The sequence below is a fragment of the Carcharhinus amblyrhynchos genome, chromosome 6 (genome assembly GCF_965287045.1).
Source record: "Carcharhinus amblyrhynchos chromosome 6, sCarAmb.v2.hapA, whole genome shotgun sequence".
NCBI lineage: Eukaryota > Metazoa > Chordata > Chondrichthyes > Carcharhiniformes > Carcharhinidae > Carcharhinus > Carcharhinus amblyrhynchos.
In genome coordinates, this window is record NC_137329.1 from 24,029,933 (window position 1) to 24,050,229 (window position 20,297).

The following is a 20,297-nucleotide window of genomic DNA, read 5'->3' on the forward strand; positions in this document are numbered from 1 at the left end:
TTCCCTCTTCTAAGTCACAGGTACACACTGTTTAATCAGTAGACAGAACTTTGTTTAATTGCCAGTTTTGTATTATTAAGTATTTTCCCCTAAAGCAGAACTGTTATTTCCTAGCTAGAGACTATTTCCTCTGACGTAAACAACCACAGCCTTACTGGAGGGTACTTGCTGATCCCAGATTCTTAGGGTATGTAACGCTCACTCTGGGTATAAGCATTTGTTCAACAAGTGATTTTACTCTAATGCAGGGACTCTAGCACAAACCAACACCAAACCGCACCCCTCCCCTACCCCTACCCCCCTTTTATTAAATCTATTCATTTCCTCTATTAGATCCAATTTCTCTGAAGCCAGCAGCAGAGTAATGCAAATCTCGTCTCAATTCACAGGAAATTGCTTCCTTGCCACAAGTTACTGGGCTATCTACTCATTAAAGCCTGTTATTTTTTGAACAAGTTTATTGAACAAGTCTAAAATATTGGGCAGGATTTTCCAGTCGCTCATGCACAAAAACCACAAAGTCCTGCCCAAGGTCAACAAACCTTCAGATGGTCCAATGAATTACCTGTCCTGGCCGCTAAGATTCTTGGGGCAGGAGGGATGGGAAGTTTTCAGACATTATCATAAGGTGACAACCTTAGCACAATGGGTAATCATAGAATCTCTACAGTACAGAAGGAAGCCCATCGAGTCTGTACTGACCACAACCCCACCTCAGCCCTATTCCCCCAACCCTCATTGACTTTGCTAATCCCCCTGATACTAGGGTCAATTTAGCATATCCAATCAACCTAACCTGCGCATCTTTAGACTGTTGGAGGAAACTGGAGCACCCGGAGGAAACCCATGCAGACATTGGGAGAATATGCAAACTCCACACAGACAGGCACTCAAGGCCAGAGTTAAACCTGAGTCCTTGGTGCTGTGAAGCAGCAGTGCTAACCACTGTGCTACCGTGCCACTCAAAACTCATGCATCACAATTAGTCACTTGTGAGTACAAGCTCCGCTCCAAGGATTTTAGCAGATAATAGAAATGTGGAAAATTGGAGCAGGAGTTTGCCATTTAGGACTTTGAGCCTGCTCCACCATTCATTATGATCATGGCTGATCATACAACTTGTAATATTCCAGGTAAGGTCTCACCAAAGTCTTGGGTAACAGCAGCAATGCATCCCTGCTCCTGTATTTAAATTCTCTTGCTCTGAAGGCCAACATATCATTTGCCTGGTTCACCATCTGCTGCATCTGCATGTTTAAATTCAGCGACTGGTGTGCAAGGACTCCCAGGTCTCATGACAGATTCCTCTCTCTCAATCTATAGCCAATCAGGTAAAAAAAAAACAACCTTCCTGTTTCAGCTACCAAAGCAAATAACCTCACATTTATCCAAACCATGCTGCATCTGCCATGCATTTGCCCATTCACTCAACTTGTCCAAATCACACTGAAGTACTTCTGCATTCTTCTCACAGCTCACCGCCCTCCCCCCCCCCAACCCAGCTTTGTATCATCTGCAAATTTGGAGATATTGTCTTCAGTTCCCTCATCCAAACTATCAATATACATTGTGAACAGCTGGGGTCTCATCCAAAGGACAGCACCTCTGACACTGCTGCAGTCCAACACTGGCCATGTCAGCCTGAATTACATGCTCAGATCTCTGGAATAAGACTTGAAGCCACAAGCTCTGCCTTTAAATTCATCAGAGCCATCTTGATTATTTTTAATCAGCCTGTCTTCTACAATTCAGTAATCTGTCTGGAACCTTGAAAGAGGTAATTGGACCAGATGGTTTTCTTAAAGAGAGAAAAGAGGGAAAAACTATTGTGTAAGGATTTTATTTATAGTTTATCACAGTGCTTGTTAGCCATGATTTATTTTTGCCACATGATCAAATTTCGTCGTTTTATTGATGCCTGTAAAATGCATGTGGTCATGATACCATCCGCTTGTACTCTGTTGCTTTTTTCATAGTTGTGTTTGGCTGTTAAAGATTGAGATAATGACTCGTGTCAAATTACTCTGCTGCTTTAGCAAGACAAAGAGTTTCATATTATTGCATTGGATATAATCAGTAACTGAATTAATCTTAATACAGATAGTAGCGTTGTCCCCCACTCTGGCGAACATGAAGAGGACAGCAGCTGATTAAAATGTTACACTCATATGTCATTGCCTAAGGCCCATGGTATGCAGAAAGAAGCTCAAACTATGATTCCAATAATTGATCTCAGGACTGTGGAGGAGAAGTCAACTCACAAGGATCTGCTTAGTGCCTGAATAACAGATGGCCAGTAGCTGGCAATGGAGAAGGTTAGCAGAGGAAGGGTTGGTGGAGGGGTGGGGGGGGTGGGGGTGTGTGTGGGGTGGTTCCGGAGCTGGTCCATTGATGCCATAGGTCTCTGTAAGTCACATTGGCTTCCAGTTAAACAAAGAGTGGGAATTTCCAGCCCTTCCCACTGGCAGCATCTTCCAGTCATGCCAAGGTCAAAAAGGATTTAAATGAATCATTGCATCTGCTGTGGGAAAACCCACCTTTGACAGCACTGATAAGTCTCAGCGAATGGCTTGATTTTAAAATTCCCATCCTTGTTTTCGATTCCCTCAATGGTCTCCCTATCTTTATAGATTTTGATTTTGGTTTGATTTATTATTGTCACACGTATTAACGTACAGTGAAAAGTATTGTTTCTTGCACGTTATACAGACAAAACATACCATTCATAGAGAAGGAAAGGAGAGAGTGCAGAATGTAATGTTACAGTCACAGCTAGGGTGTAGAGAAAGATCAACTTAATGCAAGGTAAGCCCATTCAAAAGTCTGACAGCAGCAAGGAAGAAGCTGTTCTTGAGTTGGTTGGTACCTGAGCTCAGACTTTTGTATCTTTTTCCTGACGGAAGAAGGTAGAAGAGAGAATGTCTGGGGAGAGTGGGGTCCTTAATTATGCTGGCTGCTTTGTTGAGGCAGCGGGAAGTGTAGACAGAGTCAATGGGTGAGAGGCTGGTTTACCTGGTGGACCTTTTGTGGTTCCTGTAACCTCCTCCAGCCTGCAATAGGTTTAAGGCACCATTAGAACCATAAAATCTTACAGTGTAGAAGAAGGCTATTCAGTCCACGCCGACCATAATCCTAGGCAGGCCCTATCCACTTAACCCCATGCATTTAACCTAACAAGTTCCCCTGACACTAAGGATCAATTTACTATGGCCAATCAACCTAATCCACACATCTTTGGACTGTGGGAGGAAACCAGAGCACCCAGAGGAAACCCACGCAGGCACGGGGAGAATGTGCAAACTCCACACAGACTGTGACCCAAGCTGGGAATCAAACCTGGGTCCCTGGTGTTGTGAGCTAACCACTGTGCCACCGTGCAACCCATTCTCCACAGGTACGCCGTGTGACATTGACGTCATACCATTTAATGCATTGAGCCAATTTCTCTCTCTTCCTTGTTTAGCAGACAGTTTAACCTATTTCAAATTATTTCACGGCCTATTTATTTCAGTGATTTTGTCAGGGAGGCATCTCTTTACGCCTAGCTGGTGCATCAGCTGTAGCTCAGTGGGTAGATCTCTCACCTATGAATCAGTACATCCTGGGTACAGGACTCACTCCAGAGATTTGAGCACATAATCCAGCCTGACAGCCCTGGCAAAGTACTGTGAGGCCATCTTTTGGATAAGAAATGGAAATAAGGGCTTTCAGGTAGATGCATAAAACTCCATGCATGCTATATCCAAGAAGAACAGGGGACTTCTGAATTATTGGACAAATAACCAGCTCCCAATAAGCATCACAAAAACACATGATTTATTATAGAATCATAGAATCCCCACAGTGCAGGAGGCCATTGGGCCCAACAGATCTGCACTGACAGCATCTCACCCTATCCCCATAACCTTGGGGACCCTAAGGGGCAATTATTTTATTGTTAGTTGTGGGAGCTTGCTGTGCACAAGCTCTCTGCTTTTGTTTTCCACATTACAAAGGTGACAACATCTCAATGATATTTCGTTGATTGGGAAGTGCTTTGGGGCGTTCTGGGGTCAGGAAATGTGCTATGTGCGTAGAAATTTCAACACGGAGACACATCATTCAGCCTAACTGAATGGGGCAGAACAGTGGCACAGCAGTTAGTACTGCTGCCTCACAGCTCCAGTCGACTTGGGTTCAATTCCTGGCTTGGGTCACTGTCTGTATGCAGTTTGCATGTTCTCCCTGTTTCTGTGCGGGTTTCCTCCGGGTGTTCCCATTTCCTCCCACGCTCTAAAGATGTGCGGGTTAGGTGCATTGGCCAGACCCCTCCCCTCCTCCCCCACCAGAAATATATCTGGTCTGCCTCTCATCTGCCCCCACAACCCACCCCCTCCAACCCCCCACCAGAGAACAATCTGGCCTTCCTCCCCCCCTCCCAACCGAGAATGACCGGGCCTCCCTCCTCCTCCCAACACCCACCCCCGCACCCCCCACCAGAGAACAATTTGGCCTCCCTCCTCCTCCCTCTCACCCACCAAAGAATGACCCAATCTCCCCCCTCCTCCCCCCTACCCCACACTCACCAGAGAATGATCCAGCCTCCCTCCTTCTCCCCCCCACCAGAGAATGATTTGAATGCCTCCCCCATATACTAGAGAATGATCTGGCCTGCCTCCCACTCCTCACCGGAGACTGATCTGGCTTCCCTCCTCTTCCCACCCCCGCCAGAGAATGATCTGGCCTCCCTCGTCCTCTCTGCCCCCACCACCAGAGAACAATCGGGCCTCCCTCCCACCAGAGAATGATCTGGATCATCTCCCTCCCTCACCAACCCCCACCACCGATCTGAGTTAGAGAGCTGCTGGAAACTCTGAACTTACCTCTTCAGAAACTGGAGTGCCCAAAACAGACCTTTGCCGAGCATGTCTGTTTCGTGCCGAATCTGGACGGGCGAACGTGATGGTAAAGGGGGAAATGTAGGTAAGTTTGGACGTCCAATTCATTAAGTCAATTTAAATGCATATAAATGCATTTAAATTGATGTCGCACCTATTTCAGGTACAGTGCCGATCGTGGCCATTTTTGGGCCTTAGTAAAATGGGCATCGGTGCAGAAGTGGGCATGGATCTCCCTAATGGCCTCACGCCCAACTTTACCAAGTTTTTGCGCCCAAAAACAGGCGCACACAATGATAAAGCCAGGCCCTTCATATCAGGTTATTGAGGGAAGCAACGGCCTAATGGCATTATTGTTATTAATCCAGAAGCTCAGATAATGTTTGAGGGATATGGGTTTGAATCCTGCCACGACAAATGATGACATCTGAATACAATAAAAAATATCTGGAATTAAGAATCTACTGATGGCCATGAAACCATTGTCAATTGTCAGAAAAACCTGCCTGGTTCACTAATGTCTCCTTGGGAAGGAAAGCTGCCATCTTTACCCGATCTGACCTATATGTGACTCCAGAGCCACAGCAATGTGGTTGATTCTCAACTGCCCTCAGGTAAGTAGGGATGGGCAATAAACGCTGGCCCAGCCAGCGATGGCCAGCATTTGAATGAATAAAAAAATGGAAACATCTTATCTACATCTTCAGCGTCAAAGGTGGGAGGTCTTGTGGCACAGTAGGGAGTGTACCTACCTCTGAGCCAGAAGCTCCAGCTTCAAGTCCTACCCCAGGACTTGGTGGCCTAGGAATGTACATTTATAATGCAGTCAGCAATCATTCCAAAACATGTCAATGGCAGGTAGTAAGAGTGACTCTTTGTCAGCCATGTTTGATGTGGAGTGGTGCCCTCAAGCTATAAGCTCCTGGCGACAGACTGGTGACCTGTTCCAGGTAAAACTAGCAATGGCACCAGATGAAAGCCTGCCTTGTTCATCATTTGATGCAGGAAGAGCAGCAGCAACACAGGGTCATCCAGACTAGAAACATCAGCACTTTTCTCTCCTTACAGATGCTGCCAGACCTGCTGAGATTTTCCAGCATTTTCTCTTTTGGTTACACTATCAAAACCCTTTGCTAATCCTGAAAATTTCCATCAGGCCATCCATCAACGTTCTCTTTTCTGTATGAATATAAGTCTTTCTTTTCACTCAGTTCACTTACAAACTTGGCAAATGCATTATTTTTTTTACCAATATCAGTTCTGCAGTAAGTATTAAAGTATTGTTTTTCTTTCAAATTTCACTGCAATAAAAGCCTCCCGCTGTTCTTAGAGGATAATTTGCTCAGTGCTTTTATTCTCAGTGGGAGGCAGATGTGTTCACAATTGCTTCAGTCATTACTAGCCATTCTCAACTGTGTACACTTTTGCTCTCAGTACCTAAGACAGGACTTAGTTGTCTTAGAGAGGATGTAATGAAAGTTTGCAAGATTGATCCCTTGGATGAGGGAGTTGTCCTATTAGGAGGAAATGGGAAATGAGCCTATATATCATGAAATTTAGAAGAATGAGGCGTCATTCCATTGAAATCTAGGATTACCAGAGCAGAGGCTGAGAAGCTTTTTTCCCTGGCTAGAACACTTAAAATTATGGGGCTTAATTTCAGGATAAGGGGTCAGCTATTTAGAGAGGAAGAGAAATTTCTTAAAGTTTAAACTTTATTTATTAGTGTCACAACTTGGCTTACATTAGTACTGCAATGAAGTTCCTGTGAAAATCCCCTAGTCGCCACACTCTGTAGCCTGTTTGGGTACACTGAGGAAGAATTTAGCATAGACAATGCACCTAATCAGCACATCTTTCAAACTGTGGGAGGAAACCAGAGCACCTGAAGGAAACCCTCACAGATACAGGAAGAACATGCAGAGTCCACACAGACAGTCACCCAAGCCAGGAATCAAACCCTGGTCCCCAGTGCTGTGAGGGAGCAGTGCTAACCACTATGCCACTGTGCCTCTTTCCTTAGACAGCAATAAATCTTTGGAATTCTGTGTCCTAAAGATTTTCAGGTATAGAATAAAATCAAAACAGAGATTGATAAATTGTTGGGTACTGGGGGAATTTTGGGGATAGTGGAGTTGAGGTAGAAGATCCACCATTAGCATATTGAATGGTAGAGCAGGAACAAGCAGTGGTAATGGCCACATCTCCTCTTATCTCATTATGTTCTTGTATTCTTAAACTGGATGAGGAATACAAAGAAGAACTATTGCTATCACAACTTGAGCATTGCTGAAAAAATAGAAACATTTTATCAAAGCTTTTTGTCAGAATTCGTCAGGACAGACAAAAATGTCAAAAATCAGGACATTATGTCAAATGTTTGATGTGACTGCAATTAGGCAGCACTTGCTGAACTATCCCGAATGTGCTAAGAATTATACTAACACCAAAGTAAAACTATCAGTCAGGCTCACAATGTAGCTAACCTATGTGTGATAGTAGCTACATAGACTCAGGAATCTGCAGACAAAAGGAATATGTACAAATGTTGCACCTCTTTCAAATAAACAAAAGCATGGAAGCCAATAGCTCTATAGTGCGTTTGCAATGGTCGTAACTCAACAAATTGGAGTTGACTTGCCAATCAACTTGGCAATCCTTTTCACATGCAGTATGAATTGTTCTTCCATTTGAAATTTTATATTCTTGCATTTGTCATCCGATGAGTGCAAGACGAAAGTTTGAACAGCATGTCTCTTTTATCAACGATACGTATTGGTATCAAATGTGTCAAAGGCTTCAAGACATTGAGGGAAATTGATATATAGAGAGAGAAACAATTTCCTCTAGTTGAGAAGTCTAAGGTTTGTGTGACATTGTCTAAATATTAGAACCCTTCTGGTACTGAAATAAAAATAGAACATCCTGAAAATACTCAGCAGGATCTGGCAGCATCTGTGGAGAGGGGAACAAAGTTAACATTCTAGGTTCAGGTCCTTGCACAACTGAAGAAAGGTCCTTGACATGAAATGTTAATGCTGTTTTTCTCTCCACAGATGCCCCCAGGCCAGGCCAGGCCAGCTGAGTATTCCCAGCATTTTCTGCTTTTATTTCACATTTCCAGTATTTGAAGTATTTGGTTTATCTTCTTAGGAAAGGGTGATGGAAGTTCAGAGCTCTCTTTTGCAAATGGTAGTTGTTGCTAGGTCAATTGTCACAGGGTCTTGGAGTTATCACAGCACAGAAGGAGGCCAGACAGCCCATTAAGGTCATGTCAACTCTCTATAGAGAGAGCCAGTGAGACCCATTCCCCATTCTATCCCCATAGCCCTTCAAGTTTATTTCCATCAAATGCCAACCCAATTTCCTTCTGAAGTCAGTGATTGATCCCACTTTCATCCCCCCACCACCGTCATAACTTCCAGGTCATTCCCAATTGCTGCCTAAAACAGTCTTTCCAAACACCCCTCTGTATCTCTGCCCATAAGTTGAACACTTGTGTCCCCTGGTCCTTTTATCATAAAGTCATGGGGACAGGTTTCCCTGGTCAACCTTATCTAAACCCATTAAAATCTTGTACACCACTTACGAGATCTCCCCTTAATCTCCTCTGGTCTGTGGAGAACAGTCCCAGGTTCCTAGCCTAACATTATAGCCCATATTCCCTCATCCCTGGAATCATTCTGATAAACTTTTTCCACAGCTTCCCAAAGGCCATCACGTCCTTCCTGAAGTGTGGTGACCAGATCTGGACACAGTACTCTAGTTGTTCCTTGAGCAGGGCTTTATAAAGGTTTAGCATTACTTCCTGACTTTTGCACTTTCTTTATGAAGCTCAGGGTTTATATACTTTGCCAACCCATTCTCTCATTGTCCCTGCCACCTTCAAAGATTTATGTACATGAATCCCCAGGTCTCTCTGTACACTCTTTAGAACTGTGCCATTGAGTGCATACCACCTCTCTCTCTTCTGCCCAAATGAATCACCTCACAGTTCCCTGTATTAAATTCCACCTGCCACATTCTGCCAGTCTATTTATGTCTCGTTTCAGTCAGTTAACACCGTCTTTGCTGTCAGCCACTTGTCCAAGTTTTGTATCATCAACAACATTTGAAATTTTACTCCATGTTCCAATATCCATGTCACTTACATAAAAAAATCAAAAATATGCAGTGGTTCTAACACTGACCCTTGGGAACACCACTGTCTGCATCCTCCTGTCTGAAAAACAACAATTTACCATGACTCACTGCTTTTTGTCCAAAAGTCAATTTGTTTTTGTCCAAGCTGATATTGATGCCATCCTATCACAAATATACCACCTCCTTTCATTCCCTTCATCAACCTTTCACAGGGCAGCCGGTGATACAACGGTTAGCAGTCTCCACTTACATCCCATCCACCATAAGCAGCGGGTTCCAGGTCACTCACACTTGCTGCGTAAAAAAGTCTTTCCGAATGCCCTTCCGTACCTCTGCACAAAAGTCAAACACCCGTGTCCCTTAGTCCTTTTGCCATAAAGTCATGGGGACATGTTTCTTTTCTCAACTTAGCTAAACCTGTTAAAATCTTGTACACCACTCATGGAATCTCCCCTTCCTCTCTTTTTGTTCAAGGAGAACAGTCCCAAGTCTCCAGCCTAACATTATGCCTCACAGCACCAGGAACCCGGGTTCGATTCTCGGCCTCAGGTTACTGTCTGTGTGGAGTCTGCATGTTCTTCCCATATCTGCATGGGTTTCCTCTGGGTGCTCTGGTTTCCTCCCACAGTCTGGAAAACGTGCTGGTTAGGTGCATTGGCCATGCTAAATTCTATCTCAGTGCACCCGAACAGGTGCTGGTGTGTGGCGACTAGGGGATTTTCACAGTAACTTCATTGCAGTGTTAATGTAAGTGTACTTGTGACACTAATAAATAAATAAACTTTCCTGTTCCTCAGAAATGTAATTAGATTAGTCAAACACAACTTGTCCTTTATAGATCTATGTTCACTCTCCTTAATTCACTCAAATCACCCAAGTTACTGTTCATTTCTTGCCTGAATATTGTTTCTAAAAACTCAGCCACCATTGATGTTAAACTGAGCAGAGTGTCATAAGAACATAAGAACATAAGAAGTAGGAGCAGGAGTAGGCCATCTAGCCCTTCGAGCCTGCCCCGCCATTCAATAATGTCATGGCTGATCTGTTGTGGCTCAGTTCCACTTTCCCGCCCTCTCCCCATAACCCTTAATCCCCTCTCTTATCAAGAACCCATCAACCTGCTTCTTAAAAATATTTAGCGAGGCAGCCTCCACCACTTCAACGGGCAGAGAATTCCAGAGATTCACCACCCTTTGAGTGAAGAAGTTCCTCCTCAACTCCGTTCTAAACCGCCTCCCCTTTATCTTGAGGCTGTGCCCCCTAGTCCTACTGTCTTTTTTGAGCGGGAAGAGTCTCTCCACCTCTATCCTATCCATCCCATTCATCATCTTATACGTCTCAATGAGATCTCCCCTCATTCTTCTAAACTCTAACGAGTACAAGCCTAGTTTATTCGGCCTCTCCTCATAGCTCAATCCCCTCAACTCCGGTATCAGCCTAGTAAACCTCCTCTGCACTCCCTCCAGGGCCACTAAATCTTGTCCGTATAATCTTTCTTGCATATTGGTGTCACATTTGCCACTCTCCACAGCTCTGGTGTCTTTGCCATATCAAGAGAAGGTTAGAAGATTCTGCTAAGCCCTTTCTTTATCTTCACCCTCACTTACCTTGGTGAAAGCGGTGAGCACAGCTGCCTCACAGTGCCAGGTCCCGGCTTCAGTTCCGGCTTTGGGCAGAGTTTGCACATTCTCCCCGTCTCTGTGTGGGCTTCCTCCAAGTGTTCTGGTGTCCTCCCACTGTCCAAGGGTGTGCAGGTTAGTGGATTTACCATGCTTAATTGCCCCTTAGTGTCCCAAGGGGTGTAGGTTAGGGGGATTAGTGGGGCAAGTGTGTGGAGTTAAGAGAGTGGGGCAGGGAGTTGGCCTGGGCAAGACGCTCTGTAGGAGAGTCAGTGCAGATTCAAACTCATTCTGCCCTGTCAGGATTCACGAAGCCATCCAGACCAATTGATTTATCCACTCTAAATGAAGCCAGCCAATGTTGACACCATTCATTATCTCTTCCATCTTAAAACCTGGTTAGATAGGCTTTTGTGAACAAATGGTATTAAGGAATATAGGGCAAAGGTGGGAATGTGGTGAAAGGTCACACATCAGCCATGATCTCGTTGAATGGCAGGACATACTTAAGAGATTAAAGGTACTCGCTCTGATCCTTTGTTCCTGCATAGTCTAATCAAGAATATGTTTGCATCAGTAATCGCTACAAAGTAAATTCTTCAGATGTTGAATCTTGTTTTTATAAAAGATTTTCTCCATCCCTCTCTCTTGCAGATTGTGACCTCTTGCTCACTGGCATCAAATCACTGAAAATCGTTAAGAAAGCGGGTGATATGCAGGGCTCTTGGATAAAGGACCCAGCCCGTGATTTTCATAAGATTTATTTCTTGAGTGGAACCAGCGGCAATGTTCTCATTGAGTTTGCGGGCATCAGGTCTTTCACAGAGAACACGGGCAGACAAGCGGCTAAAAGAGTGGTCCTCCCTTTCGCTTGGCGGGGAACGGGCCACGTGGCATTCAACGGCTTCCTGTATTACCACCGCAATGACACCCTCAATCAGATCGTCAAGGTTGACATCCGGAACGGGACGGTCAAAGACCGCATGCTGCTGCAGGGGGCGGGCCACACGCCGGTCTACCAGCTCTCGCCCTACACCTTCATCGACATGGCCGTGGATGAACAGGGCCTCTGGGCCATCCATGCCGAGCCAGACGATGGTGGTGGCACCATTGTGATCACCAAGATTGACCATAGCAGCCTAGCAGTGGAGCACTCCTGGCACACCTCCTGCTCCAGCAAGGGGGCTGAGGCGGCCTTCATGATCTGCGGCACCCTCTACGTTGTCTACAACACCCATCACGGAAGTCGCTCTCATGTCCAATGCATCTACGATGTCGCCGACATTGTCACCAGCACCGATCTGCCAGTCCTGTACTTCCCTAAGCGTTATGGTAGACATTCCATGATCCACTACAACCACCGGGAACGTCAGCTCTATGCCTGGGATGAAGGCTATCAGACAATCTACAAACTCCTCACAAAAAAGAAACTGGAAAGTCGACCTACTTTCTAATAATTTCCACCTTTTTATAGTTACACGCATTATTATAAAGTGGCCTAAATTGCTGACCAATGGTTATTGTACCTGCAGCTCAACTCATATAACACGCAAAATGAACGACTGGCTTTTTCTTTAATTCACCCTCACTCCCCCTCGCTGACACAGCACATGTCAGGAGTGTGATGAAATGCTCCTCACTTGCCTGAATGAGTGCAGCTCCAAAATCTCAAAGGAGATCCACACCATCCGGGATAAAGTAGCCCACTTGTATGGCATCCCATCCACCACTTTAAACATTCACTCCCTCCACCAGCAATGCACAGTGGCAGCTGTGTATACCATCTCCAAGGTGCAGTGCAATAACTCACCCAGGCTCCATCTGCACACCTTCCAAATCCACCTAGAACTGTCTACCAGCTGGGAGGACAAGGGCAGCAGGCACTTGGGAATACCGCTACCTAGATTCCCTCTTAGTGACACACCATCCTGACTTGGAAATATATTGCCTTCCTTTTGTTATCCTTCCCTAACAGCACTGTGGGTGTACCTACACCACAGGGAATGTAGCGATTCATGTAGGTGGTTCTATACCATCTCCTGTACCATCTTCTAAAGGGAAATTAGGAATGGCAAAAAATGCTAGGCCTTACCAGAGATGTTCACTTCCCCACTATTTCACTAGTTAGTTCTAATTAGCTCCTTCTAAACCCACAACCACTTCTATCTAGACGGAGAAGGCAGATACATGCTAAGATAACCACCTGGCAGTTCTCCTCCAAGCCGCTTGGAACTACATTACTGTTCCTCCATTGTTGCTGGGTTAAAATCCTGGAACTCCCTCCCTCACAGCATTGCCAGTGCGCCGACACTACATGGACCTCAGCAGCTGAAGGAGGCAACTCACCTTCACAAGGGCAATTAGGGATGGGCAATGAATGCTGGCCTAGCCAGTGACGCTCACATTTTCATGAATGGATAAAAATAAGGACAGATAAGAAACTGAAATTGCTAATACATAGTAGGATTAATCATGTCTGTCATGAGAAAAGGGAGGTATTGACAGATGGGATAAAGATACAGCTCAGGTAAAGAGGACAGTGTCCTGTTGTTTCCAATCATTGACAGATCTGCAGTATGTCATTTACGTTTCTGCAGCAGACTGTCCTAATCTGCTGCTGTAACTTCTAACAACATTGTCACCGCTCCAGGAAATAACCCAATTAGGAGATACAGGAAGGATCATTCTGGGGCCACTACTTATTAAATATCAGTTGTTTTGTGGCTCTGCTGTACATTTTCTGCTCCATGTCAAGAGCAGGACAGGTGGCTCTTGTTATGAAAGCAGCTTCTGAGTCAAATGGCCAGTGAGCTGCCTGCAATTATTTGCATTGAGTGGCTGGTCAGTGGTGATGAGAACTGGGTGAAGTACAAGGTCATGTCACCGATTAGCGGGAGCGCACTAAAAGAGTAGATTCTTGTTTCATATCTTTAGCTCTTCCCTCTGCGCATCCCATCACTTCCTCCCAAAATTAATCATGTCCTGTTCAGAGATTTCCTGATTTTTCCATTCCTGGACCTGAGGGTGATTAACCTCCCTTTACCTCTAATTTTGCATTTCTATCTTCTGGAACCTAATTTTTCTTTCGGTCTCTGCAGTTTCCTGCTTAAAAATCTAGCGAAGTTGTTTCTTATTTATAAAGATGTTGAAGCCTCCACCACCATGTTTATAATAGGTAACCATGTGCAGCAGGCAATTAACCATAACCATTTTCCATTGCTGAACAGTTCAATGACAAAGGCACTGCTTTCAATGCATTCAGCACACTGGCTTTTGTGGGCAATTCAGTGAGCTTTTTATACCTCATTAAAGTGTGACTAATTCCATTGTTTAACCCTCTCCACTCACCATTTTCAAAGTTCATCCGATTTCAAGCAAACTGAACATCTATTAAATCTAGGGTTAACAAAGAAGAAAGAACAAACAAAATTACAGCACAGGAACAGACCCTTTAGCCCGCCAAGCCTATGCAGACCATACTGCCTATCTGAACTAAAATCTTCTTACCTTCCAGGGATCATATTCCTCTATTCCCGTCTTATTCATGTATTTGTCCAGACACCCCTTAAAAGTCACTATCGTATCTACTTCCACTACTTCCCCCAGCAGGGAGTTCCAGGCACCGATCACCCTCTGCGTAAAAAATCTGCCTTGTACATTTCCTTCAAACCTTGCCCCTCACACCTTAAACCTATGTCCCCTAATAATTGATTCTTCGACTCTGGGAAAAAGCTTCTAACTATCCACTTTGTCCATGCCCCTCATAATTTTATAGACTTTTATCAGGTCACCCCTCAACTTCCTTCATTCCAGTGAGAACAAACCAAGTTTCTCCAACCTCTCCTCATAGCTAATGCTCTCCATACCAGGCAACATCTGGTAAACCTTTTCTGCATTCCCTCCAAAGCCTCCACATCCTTCTGGTAGTGCGGCGACCAGAATTGAACAGTATAGTCCAACTGCGGCCTAACTAAGGTTCTCAACTGTTTTGCTGTGAAGGTCTCCTCCCATGTTATAAAGTTCCAGGACCCACTGTAATACAACTATTTTTTCTGTATAAAAATGAGTTATACAATTAAACAAATATATTTATCATTAATTGTGTTTTACTTACGTTTTGACTGCTTTCATAGAAACATAGGAACCCTACACTGCAGGGCCATCGAGTCTGCATTGACCACAATCCCACCCAGGCCCTATCCCCATAACCCCACATATTTACCCTGCTAACCCTCTGACATTAGGGGCAATTTAGCATTGCCAATCAACCTAACTTGCATATCTTTGGGCTGTGGGAGGAAACCGGATCACCCGGAGGAAACCCATGCAGACATGGGGTGAATGTGCAAACTCCACACAGACAGTGACCTGAGGCCAGAATTGAACCCAGGTCCGTAACCACTGTGCCACCGTGCCACCCAGTCTTCCAGTCTTCCCCCTTCTCAGGGTTGAGCTCATCTTTTTTCTCCACACTCCAAATACATACAGGCATATCACATAACTTAGAAACATAGAAACATAGAAAAACTACAGCACAATACAGGCCCTTTGGCCCACAAAGTTGTACCAAACATGTCCTTACCTTTGAGATTACTAGGCTTACCTATAACCCTCTATCCTACGAAGTTCCACGTACTTATCTAAAAGTGTCTTAAAGACCCTATCGAATCTGCCTCCACCACTGTTGCTGGCAGCCCATTCCATGCACCCACCACTCTCTGAGTGAAAAAATTACCCCTGACATCTCTTCTCTACTACTCCCCAGCACCTTAAACCTGTGTCTCTTGTGGCAATCATTTCAGCCCTGGGAAAAAGCCTCTGACTATCCACTCGATCAATACCTCTCAACATCTTATACACCTCTATCAGGTCATCCCTCATCCTTCGTCTCTCCAAGGAGAAAATGCCTTCTTCTCTCCCAAACTTCTCTCCCAACTTGCGAGTTCTTTGTAACTGAATCGAGCGTTTTATATAATGCTTATGATGTATAAATATGGGGCAGGACTGAATTACAATTTCCAATCATTCAGCAGACTGTAACACAACTGCAATTTTCTCACCTCTGTAAATTCACCTACAAAATTATAAAATCAAAATATACAGCGACAATATCTGCATTACTGATTTTGTTTCATACAGTTTATTTGCACAGTCATTGTCACAAGCCCTGTCATTCATAACCACTGTTGTTCCTCTCAAAAGTCACAGACGTGCGCTGACTCCAACGATATAGAAATATTTTTCCAAATGTTGGGCTGTGTGACTGAGTGGATAATATCCATCTGAGTCCGACTGTTATGGATTCAAGTCCGGCTTCAGGGCTTAAATCCTGATATAGAGTGGACGCGCAGAGACTATTTCCTCGGGTGAATGTAGCTGTTACTAGGGGGCATAACTATGAGGTTCATAGTGGGAGGGATGTCTGAGGTAGATTCTTTACTCAGAGAGTGGTTGGGGTGTGGAATACACTGCCTGCTGTGATAGTGGAGTTGGACACTTTAAGAACTTTCAAGTGGTTATTGGATAGGCACATGGAGCACTCCAGAATTATAGGGAGGGATAACTTATTCTTGGGATTGGACATAGCTCGGCACAATAATGAGGGCCAAAGGACCTGTACTGTGCTGTAATGTTCTATGTTTCTATGTTTAAGCACAAAAATCAAATGCGATGCTGAGGGAGTGTTGCGCCGTTGCAGATGCTAGGGGGAATTTTTCCATCCCGCCCGCCACTGGAATCGTAGCGGGCAGGAGACGGACCATAATTGATGGACAGACCATTGATCTGGGGCGGGATTTTCTGGGTTTTGTGGCGCACCTCTGGAAAATCAGGGAGGCAAAATGGCCTAAGCGTTCTTCTTTTTGGAGATCAGTCTGTTGGCAGTAGTGACAATAAATCCAATTCCACAGCACAAGAAACATAGGCATGAATTGGCTTTTGGATGCGGCATTTAAACCAAGGTCCTTCTCAATCTCATGGCACTATTTCAAATCAAAATCACACAAACGGATTATCAGCTCAATGCTGTTTGTGAGAACATGCTGTGCACAAATTGGTTGCTGCCTTTTCTACATTACTACAACGACTAAGCTTTATTGTGAAGCACTTTGACACACCTAGGGTTGTTTAAGGTGCTACTTCATGGTTGTAACTGTCCATTGCAGGCCCAGTCCTTGCCAACTGCTGCTTTAAAAATAGTGTAAAAGTTAAAAAAATTGGGTGGGATGATGCAGAGAGGGCTGAAGTAATGGTGTTAAAACCCTAGGAATGGATTTAAATTTATGTTAAAATATGTTAATCAGGGCTGCGCAGCAATGGGGGGAATTGGAAAGATCTCGTTCCAAGACCTCATCAGTGCAAATCCTGTTTTGGCCCTCTCGCAAATTTGGCAGCCATTACAGGATCTGTGCCCACGGCCAGCACAGCCACTAGATCGCGACCTACGTCTCTGCAAACTTCCACTTCTTCAATGGAAATGTCTACATGAAAATGTTGCATTGTAATTATACCCTCCTACCAATGGTGGCACTATAGCACATCCAGTGTGCATCACCAATCTGTACTGTGGGCCACATCATATCCTGTGACTGAACTCTATTTTTCAGATTTCAGTAAGTTATGCTCTGTAAGTAGAAATAAATAACAGAACACCAGAATATCTTGTTTCTGTTTCAATTTGTTCTTGGAATTTATTGCCCTTCTCTATGGGACCTCAGCAATTGTTTATGCATAGGGGTGGCTCATCAGCCGTTCAGTGGGCATTCACAAAGACTTAAGGGTACAGTGTGGGACAGTAGTCAGGTGTAGGCTACAAAAGGTGGAACTCTCTCCCACGAAAAGCAATAGATGTCACCTCAGTTAATAATTTTAAGTCAGTGATTGATAGATTCTTATGAGCTAAGGGATGTGCAACCCGGGAGGATTTGGAGTTGGATCATTCATGATTCAATTGAAGGGATAAGCAAGTTTGAGAGGCTGAATTGCCTCCTCTTGTCATACAGACATATCAGTCGAACATCAAGACAGTGGCAGACAAACAGAACAAATGTAGAAAAGGCTATTTCCACAGCTTGGAAAGCCTGTGATGAATGATCATAGGTGTCACGGCAACACAGTGGTTAGCACTGCTGCCTCACAGCACCAGGGATCCGGGTTCAATTCCAGCTTTGGGTAACTGTGTGGAGTTTGCAAGTTCTCCCGGTGTCTGCGTGTGTTTCCTCCAAGTGCTCCGAATTCTACCCATAGTCCAAAGATGTGCAGGTTAGGTGAATTGGCCATACTAAATTGTCCCATCGTGTCCCTAGATGTGTAGGTTAGGGGGATTACCAGGGTAAATGTGGGGGTGATGCGGGGTAGTGGACCTGGGTAGGATGATCTGTCAGACAGTCAGCACAGATTCAATGGGTCAAATGGCCTCCTTTTGCACTGTAGGGATTCTATGAATTTAAAATTGTGCTAAGAGTAAGGAGAGAGAATGTAGAATTGCCTTTGCACAGTGGATTGCTGGATCGTAGAATATTTTGCCAAAGGGAATACTTAAGACAGTGACCACCGCAACCTTTAAAGGAAAATTTCATAATTATTGGAAGTATTGGGCTGCGGGAAGACAGCTATACAGCAGAATTAGTATCTCCGGCAATGAGCCAGTACAAACTAAATGGGCTGAAATGAACCCTTGGGTTTTATAAGTTTTTTGGTTCTCTGAGGACATTCAACCAAATTTCACTGTGAGTCTTAGCTACTTTACTTGACAGAACCTGTCTTTGAATGAGGATATTCTGGGTTCAAGCACCACTTCACATGATCAATTCTGACATTCCAGGCAGATGACCATCAATAACAACTCCACTTTCCCACCCAATCCCTTAATCCCCTTAGTAACCAACCTCAGCGACTGAGCAGCCAGAGCTCCATGTGGTAGAGAATTCTAATGAGTGCAATTTTTTTGAATGAAGAGTTTCTCCTCACCATCCGTCCTAAATAATTAAGAGTGTGGTCAAAATTCTTCAGCCAGGGGAAACACCTCTCAGTCTCCATTCTTAATCTGTCAAGCCTTTAAAACATTTTATGGACGGGATTCACCAATCTTGTCTGTTGCCTCCCTGCTGCCAATGAGAATAGGCAATTTGGCTCCGAGCCAAAACTCCATTCACTGCAGTGGCACCGAAAAATGATACCGGTTAGAGGTATGTGTTTCAATGAGATCGCCTTTTACTCTTCTAAACTCAGAGGTATATAGGCCTTGTCTACTCAATCTCTCCTCACAGGATAATCCCCTCAGCCCAGAAGTCAATCAGGTGATTTTTTTAATTCATTTACGGAATATGGTATCGCTGACTAGGCCACACTTTATTGCCTATCCCTAGTTGCTCTTCAAAAGGGGTGGTGAGCTGCCTTCTTAAATATGTGGTGTAGGTACACCCACAGTGCTATTAGGGAGGGAATTCCAGGATTTTGACCCAGCGACAATGAAGGAATGGTGATATATTTCCAAATCAGGATGGTGAATGACGTGAAGAGGAATCCCAAGATGATTGTGTTCTCAAGTATCTGCTACTCTTGTGCTTCTAGATAGAAGTGTTCATGTGTTTGGAAGATGCTGTCTAAGGAACCTTGGTAAGTTCTTTAATCGCTCTCTCCAATGCAAGCATGTCCTTCCTTAGGTTAAGAGATGAAAACTGTACACAGCACTCAGGCATTATTTAACCATGACCCTAATCCAATGCTTATTTATTCTTATACTCCAATCCCTTTATAATAAAGGCTAACATTTGCTTTCCCAATTGTTTGTTGCACTGGCATGCTAATTTTCTGTAACTCATCTACAAGGACATCCAGGTAACTCTGAACACGCAGTCTCCGGCCATTTAATAAATATTCCACATTCCTCTTTCCTTCCAAAGTGGTTAACTTCACATTCTTTCACATTGGATTCCAATCGCCAAATCCTTGCCTCCTCACATAACCCGCTACATAACCCTTTTTAGTTTCTTTTCTCCACCCCACAGCTTAATAATGATCTCAAGGGAGTACTGCACCATTGGACGTACTGCCTTCTGTTTAAAAAGTTTATTTATTAGTGTCACAAGTAGGCTTACAATAACACTGCAATGAAGCTACTGTGAATATCCCCCAGTCGCCACATTCCGGTGCCTGTTCGGGTGGCACGATGGTTAGGACTGATGCCTTACAGCTTCAAGGGCCCGGGTTCAATTCCCAGCTTAGGTGACTATCTCTGCAAAGTCTCCTTGTGCCTGCATGGGTTTCCTTCGGGTGCTCCAGTTTCCTCCCACAGTCTAAAAGGTACGCTGGTTAGGTGCATTGGCCATGCTAAATTCTCCCTCAGTGTACCCGAATAAGCACTGGAGTGTGGTGACTAGGAGATTTTCACAGTAACTTCATTACAGTGTTAATGTAAGCCTTCCTGTGACTTTAAACTTTAAACAGAGGGAGAACTTAGCATGGTCAATACACCTAACCAGCTCATCTTAAGGACTGTGGGAGGAAACCAGAGCACCCGGAGGAAACCCATGCATTCATGGGGAGAATGTGCAAATTCTACACGGACAGTGACCCAGACTGGGAATCGAACGCAAGTCCCTTGCACTGTGAGGCAGCAGTACTAATGACTGTGCCACCCATAGAGAATTCTAATGAA

General features: G+C 44.4%; 1 protein-coding gene across 1 annotated transcript in view; it reads left to right on the forward strand.

The window, feature by feature from the left end:
* olfml1 (olfactomedin-like 1) overlaps nt 1-15,890 on the forward strand; it is a 36,738-nt gene extending 20,848 nt beyond the window's left edge. The window contains exon 3 of the mRNA XM_080190020.1: nt 11,294-15,890. Coding sequence (XP_080046146.1) covers nt 11,294-12,093 — 800 coding nt within the window. The 3' untranslated portion in view covers nt 12,094-15,890. The remainder of the gene's footprint in view (nt 1-11,293) is intronic.
* The last annotated feature ends 4,407 nt before the right edge of the window (nt 15,891-20,297 follow it).